The following is a 7,560-nucleotide window of genomic DNA, read 5'->3' as shown; positions in this document are numbered from 1 at the left end:
GTTTAAAATATAAAACATAAATCTGGTAATTAAACACACGCATGATTTATTTGATCCTCGCCTTAGTTTTTACTCATATTATCTTTAGTTTATACAAAAATAATATGAATGTATAAAGTGAATATCATAGAATCCATCCACAAATATGGAAATATTTTCGAAAAAAAAATGAATAAGTTATAAAAAGTAGGGGAAGAAGAAGAAGAAGAAGAAGAAACAAAAATAAAGAAGTTATTTATTTTTTAAAGTTGTAGTTTCCGATATTTAAAATATACAAATCTAAAAAAAAACAGTAAGCCGAAATAGAGATAATTTCCGACGCTAATGTAAATGATTATTTAATGTTTTTCTTTTCTGTTGACAACGCGCAGTCGTAAACATTAATATCGCGGGAAAATCAAAGAGGAAGCACGTGTCCGTATCAGCGGAAGCCGTTAACTTTGTCCTCACTTCTTCATCTCCAACGTTTTTAATCGGATACCGATTTCATTCATTTACAGACTTCTTTCTTTCTTTCTTTCTCTCCGTAATTCCCTGGACCCATCATATATATATACACACACACACACGCACATATATATGTATGTAAAAACACATAGATGAGTGAGAGAAGACCAGGAGGAACACGTAGAAATTGTTGGTGATCGGTGTTGTCGACAGTAAATTAGTTCATCGAAGAAAATTGGATAAATTTAATAAAACTTTACTGTAACATCAAGCCCTTTCTCCATTTCTTCTGAGACTGACGAAAACAATTGAGAAGTTGGGTATTTTCACTTCGACAGAGGCCAAGTAAATCCCACATATATACTTTTCAGTATTTTTAATTCTTATGGGTGTTGATGATCATTATACCATGACAGAAAGAACCAAACGTTCTATTAAACCGAAGCAATTTCATGGAGAGGTGTTGAATTATTCCGTCAACATACGACGCAATATGGAATCGGAAAATAGTAAACGGGTGGTGAAAAGAAAACACTTTTTTGACGAGCTTTACCAAGGTTTTAGTCCAACAGCTGCAGCTAAATCTTCACCTTTGTTCTCTTCGTCACAGCAGAAAAGGCATAAGGGGAACAGCTGTTCGGATTATCGATCGTCGAAGATGAAGAACGAGGATGACAAACCAGGTGATATCGACAACAACAGCAGCAGCAGCAAGAAATCAGAAACGTCCGAGACCACAGAAAACTCCAACATCAGGAACGACAGAAAATCGAACCCCCAAAATCGAATCTATGAAAGGCTGCAGAATTTACAGCTGCAGAAATCTCCGGCCGTTCCTGACATGGACCCGGCCTTCTTCCTTCGTTGCCATTCCGATAGCAATCGACCCGATGACGATGGCAACAAGGTTTGGATGTGTCGATTCGAACCTCGTTTGAAGGATCCGGCTCGCTCCGGTCGGAGCGGCCAATTGATCGCCTCGTGCGGCGGCAAAATCATCTGTCTCGTGGACTCTGGCTCCGGCCGAGTGATGATGCGATACAAGGACAGTGACAAACAGGAGAATTTCTATGCCATGGCATGGACAACCTTGGAGATCGCCGGCGACAAAAACAGGCCTCCACAACTCACCAATATACTCGCTGTAGCTGGAGAAGGACGACGGGTAAGATATTGTTTCTATAATAATAACGGCAATCCAAGATCACCATAATAACAATGAGGAGGTTGAATAATACATGTGATTACATTTGTCTCTATTATATGTATGTTTGTCATTGATTACTCTGAATGGCGGAGGCGCAATGGCCCAGTGGTTAGGGCAGCAGACTCGCGATCATAGGATCGCGTTTTCGATTCCCAGACCGCCTAAAAGCTCCACGAGGCATAAGCTTTCTACAGCTGTAAATTCTGGAGCCTTTCATAGATTCGATTTTGTGGGGGTCGATTTTTTGTCGTTCCTGATGTTGGAGTTTTCTGTGGTCTCGGACGTTTCTGATTTCTTGCTGCTGTTGTCGATATCACCTGGTTTGTCATCCTCGTTCTTCATCTTCGACGATCGATAATCCGAACCCTGCTGTACTCTTCCACCACAACTTTCTCTCACTCTTTCTTCCTGTTTCTGTTGTGCCTGTAATTCAAAGGGGTCAGCCTTGTCACACACTGTGCGTCACGCTGAATATCCCCGAGAACTACGTTAAGGGTACACGTGTCTGTGGAGTGCTCAGCCACTCGCACGTTAATTTCACGAGCAGGCTGTTCCGTTGATTGGATCAACTGGAACCCTCGACGTCGGAAGCGACGGAGTGCCAACAACAACAACAACTTTGAATGGCATCAGTCCTGGTATACATGTTTAGGTAATCTTCAAGTTTAGGGGGGGTAAAAAAATAAATAAAAATATTCGAGGGAAGTAACTGAACGTCTTACCAGTATTCTCCGTACATCTCTGTTTATAAATAAATCACACACGTGATTTGATTGACGTTAGGGTTAGGGTTAGGGTGTGATTTATTTATAAACAGCTAGAAGAAAACGGATAATACTGGTAAGTCGTTCAGTTATTTCCCTTGAATATTTTTATTTACTTTTTTACACCCCTAAACTTGAAGATTACCAATGTTTATCTTTGTGTGGCAGGATGTGCTCATTACCAACACAATCTTAATTTATCCGTTTTCATGAGTTGGACGAATTGTCCCTTTTTTTCGCTCTTTACTCATCTCCATCTAGAAATCAACTTTCGCTACTTCTTATGCCTTCCTCTATTTAACCCCCATCTCGCTCTGGGGGGGGGGGGTCAATTCGTTCGACTAAAGATCGCCTAAAACCCTTCACGGCAGTGTTCGTTCGTAGCCGTAGTCCATTGACTGAAACGAATAAAAGAAAGGACGCTCCTTTAGAAACGTACTTCTCCAAGAAAATGACGCCTAATTTTCTTTTTAAATTATGAAAATGGGAAATATATCAGAATCAATCGAAGTATGCAAAAAATTAGGACGATTCATCTATTTTAAAGTATTTTATATTAAAAAATAAAACAAACGTGTAACGGGGGCACTCGCAAATATAAACAAACATTTCGGACTATACAAGGGGCGGTAATTAACTTTTACCTGTCAGGTGGGCCAAATAGCTACTGCCAAATCAGACTGGAGTATGGTGCAACCCCTCAGCTTACCAGCCCTGGTCAAACTAACAAATACATGCATAGACAATGGCTGTTAAATGATGATCTCTTCGAAACGCCCAGTGTTTTAATGGTGGCAGCTGATGAAGGATATGTTCTCTATGTGGCCTGCTTGTTTTTTTGTACCTTGTTTATCATCTTGTCTATGTTTTTTTTGCAACGTCATGTCCCCAGATATGTATCTAGATGAAGGTATGTACATATATATCATCATCATCATCATCATCATCGTTTAACGTCCGCTTTCCATGCTAGCATGGGTTGGACGATTTGACTGAGGACTGGTGAAACCGGATGGCAACACCAGGCTCCAGTCTAATTTGGCAGAGTTTCTACAGCTGGATGCCCTTCCTAACGCAAACCACTCAGAGAGTGTAGTGGGTGCTTTTACGTGTCACCCGCACGAAAACGGCCACGCTCGAAATGGTGTCTTTTATGTGCCACCCGCACAAGCCAGTCCAGGGGCACTGGCAACGATCTCGCTCGAAAATCCTACGGGAGCCAGTCAGGCGGTACTGGCAACGGCCACGCTCAAAATGGTGCATCTCATGTGCCACCCGCACAAGAACCAGTCCAGGGGCACTGGCAACGATCTTACTTGGCTTGCCGGGTCTTCTCACGCACAGCACATTTCCAAAGGTCTCGGTCAGTAGTCATCGCCTCGGTGAGGCCCAATGTACGAAGATCTTGCCTCACCACCTCAGCCCAGGTCTTCCTGGGCCTACCTCTTCCACGGGTTCCCTCAACTGTTAGGCTGTGGCACTTTTTCACGCAGCTATCCTCATCCATTCTCACCACATGTCCATACCAGCGCAATCGTCTCTCTTGCACACCACAACTGATGCTTCTAATGTTCAGCTTTTCTCTCAAGATACTTACACTCTGACGGGTATTTACATTGACATTACACATCCAACGGAGCATACTGGCTTCATTCCTTGCGAGCTTACGTATGTCCTCAGCAGTTACAGCCCATGTTTCACTGCCATGTAGCATGGCTGTTCGTACGCATGCGTCATACAGTCTGCCTTTTACTCTGAGTGAGAGTCCCTTTGTTGCCAGCAGGGGTAAGAGCTCTCTAAACTTTGCCCAGGCTATTCTTATTCTAGCAGCTACACTTTCAGCGCACCCACCCCCACTACTAACTTGGTCACCCAGAGAGCGGAATCTATCGACTACCTCTAGTTTTTCACCCTGGAATGAGATAGAAGTTGTTTCCTGTTTGTTTACAGTCTTTCTTGCACCTGAACATCTGCCACAAACAAAAACTAACTTGCTAGTTAACCTGCCTTTGATGTTGCTGCACCTCTTATGTGTCCATAGCTTGCACCGGGTACATCTTATAGAGATGTACCTATACTCATATATTGTTTATATATATATATATATATATATATATATATATATATATATATATATATATATATATATATATATCTAATTGTGTTGTATTTTGTTAATCTTCAACAGATCAAACTACTGCATCCATCTCAGCTGGTTATTTATGCTAATATCACAGGCCATAAGAAGTGCATCACCTGTCTACTCTTTCATCCGTCACGAGCAACATGGCTGTTCAGTGGTTCTGATGACTGTCGAATCATTTTGTGGGACATTGGTGTTCCCAGTTTTCCGGATTACTTCACCAAACATGTCCAGTTAATAGTCCTAGAAAGTCCAGCGAATGTCGTCAACATGGTGTATAGTGAAGCCACAAGCTGGTTGTTGGCTGGAACTGAAAACGGTTGTTTCGGTTGGAAGTTTAAAGATTCCAGAGCAAATGTTTGTGGTAAGATTAACGATGAATTTTTCAATATATTTCTTTGTTTTTGTAGTAAAGATTGTTTGCCAACATAACACGGCAGTCCTGGTTTAGGCCAAATGTTGCTGTAATTTAGTCCCAGGAGACATCGTGGGCAAGTGTCATAAAGCCAGCTGGAAGCAATGCCTCCAGGGGCTAAATTACACCAAAAACTCATGAAATATGGTATAGCTTGCTTACCAACTACATGGTTCCAGGTTCAGTCCCACTGCATGGCACCTTGGGCAAGTATCATATAGCCAGCTGGAAGCAATGCCTCCAGGGGCTAAATTACACCAAAAACTCATGAAATATGGTATAGCTTGCTTACCAACTACATGGTTCCAGGTTCAGTCCCACTGCATGGCACCTTGGGCAAGTATCATATAGCCAGCTGGAAGCAATGCCTCCAGGGGCTAAATTACAGCAACATTAGTCTTAAACCAGGACTGCCAGGTTATGTTGGCAAATAATCTTTACTACAAAGTACCGTTCCTGAATATCTCACATTGTGAGATTTAAAAATAGTAATTTTCTTTGTTTTTGTTGTTATTATATAACCCCAGGTCAGTAGAACACCTCATTGACTTACAAAAGCATTTAATATACTATGTAGTATATCATGGTTGCATAATGAAATACGGTGTCCCTACAAGTATTTATGTACCAGCTTTCAGGAATGTTTAATGTGTAAAATTGATATATCCAATAACATTACCCTGCTATATTTAGTGGTAATGAATTTGTGGATGGTTAATGAGTTGGACGGATGCTGATGAAAAAGCAAAAGCTCTTGAAATATGGTATAGCTTGCTTACCAACCACATGGTTCCGGGTTCAGTCCCACTGAGTGGCACCTTGGGCAAGTGTCTTCTACTATATAGCCTCGGGCCGACCAAAACCTTGTGAGTGGATTTGGTAGACGGAAATGGAAAGAAGCCCGTCGTATATATGCATATATATATATGTATGTGTGTGTCTGTGTTTGTCCCCCCCCCCCCCCACCATTGCTTGACAACTGATGCTGGTGTGTTTACGTCCCCGTAACTTAGCGGTTCGGCAAAAAGAGATCGATAGAATAAGTACTAGGCTTACAAAGAATAAGTCCCGGGGTCGATCTGCTCGACTAAAGGCGGTGCTCCAGCATGGCCGCAGTCAAATGACTAAAACAAGTACAAGAGTAAAAGAGGATGCACTCATTGCTCAATTTTCATCTTCTATCTCATTGTTTGTTTACATCAGGTACTTTGGATTTGAAATATAACAAAATCAGTTTCTATAGGAATTCATCATCATCATCATCGTTTAATGTCTGCTTTCCATGCTAGCATGGGTTGGACGATTTGACTGAGGACTGGTGAGCCAGATGGCTGCACCAGGATCCAATCTGATCTGGTGGAGTTTCTACAGCTGGGTGTCCTTCCTAACGCCAACCACTCTGAGAGTGTAGTGGGTGCTTTTACGTGCCACTGGCACGAGGGCCAGTCAGGCGGTACTGGCAATGGCCATGTTCAAATGGTGTTTTTACGTGCCACCTGCACAGGAGCCAGTCCAGCGGCACTGGCAATGACCTCACTCGAATGTTTTTTCACATGCCACCAGCACAAGTGCCAGTAAAGCAACGCTGGTAATGATCATGCTCAAATGATCGTTACCAGGCGACGCTGTTAACGATCACGCTCAAATGATCGTTTTACGTGCCACCGGCACGGAAGCCAGACAGCTGCTCTGGCAATGATCACGCTCGGACAGTGCTGTTAGCGCTCCACTGGCACAGGTGCCAGTCATCGAATTTGGTTCAATTTCGATCTGTAGAGATAACCTCAACAAGTGATGTGACAGCACTGCTAACACTTGAACACGGTGTTGACTCAGAAAAACACTTGATATTTTAGTGGAAAGTGGGTTATACATCATTAGATGTATACCTGACTTTCCTATATAAAATCAAGAATTAACGGAATGCTGAACTCCAGACTATCAACACAAACAACATTTATTCAAGGTGGAATATATATATCTTTAGCTCTTGTTTGTTGAGACGTCTTCTGTGTGTGTGAGCATGGTTGTTGGGACGTTGGTATGTAGATGTGAGCGAGCTGTCTAGCGTAAGTTCGAAAGATGGAGAGAGACAGCTAAACACGTCCTTGCTCAATCGCTGGCCAGCAAGAAAGAGACAGATCAAAGCGGGAAAGCTTGGTTGTTGAATTCCACGCATGCGTGAGACTACGCATGCGCACAGCGTAACTACAGGGCACCCTTGCCAGTGCGGAACGCACGATAATATAAATCTGTTGGAACGCCTGAGGCAGGATGGCCACTGAAAACCACCCACAAGATGTAGCACAAACACACACAAAGAAAAATGAAAGAAATGAAATGTACACTCGTGTGATACATGCATGCAATGCACAAATTGAAGGAATGAAAGAAAAACATGCAATATGGGCAGTAAATGCCACCTAGTAAAAAACAAATGAGAAAACAAATCGTGCGTTACTACAATATACTTTGTAGTATATTGAGACATAGTGTCCTTACAGTCCATTAATATTTCTGTACCAGCTTCCTGGAATGAGTTCAGTATGTAAAATTGGTATATCCAAGAATGTAAACTCTGCTG

The 7,560-nt window shown here is 42.2% G+C and overlaps 1 protein-coding gene across 1 annotated transcript in view; it reads left to right on the top strand.

Annotated features, from left to right (window-relative positions):
* Positions 1-379: 379 nt before the first annotated feature.
* The window catches only part of LOC106877434 (leucine-rich repeat and WD repeat-containing protein 1), a 10,772-nt gene continuing 3,591 nt past the window's right edge, over positions 380-7,560 (top strand). Inside the window, exons 1-2 of the mRNA XM_089346223.1 lie at positions 380-1,612; positions 4,607-4,925. Of these exons, the coding sequence (XP_089202349.1) occupies positions 833-1,612; positions 4,607-4,925 (1,099 nt within the window). The 5' untranslated portion in view covers positions 380-832. The remainder of the gene's footprint in view (positions 1,613-4,606; positions 4,926-7,560) is intronic.

The sequence above is a fragment of the Octopus bimaculoides genome, chromosome 30 (genome assembly GCF_046866305.1).
Source record: "Octopus bimaculoides isolate indiv1 chromosome 30, ASM4686630v1, whole genome shotgun sequence".
Taxonomy (NCBI): Eukaryota; Metazoa; Mollusca; class Cephalopoda; order Octopoda; family Octopodidae; genus Octopus; species Octopus bimaculoides.
The sequence above is the reverse complement of the archived record's forward strand: the minus strand, read 5'-3'. Positions and strand labels throughout refer to the sequence as shown.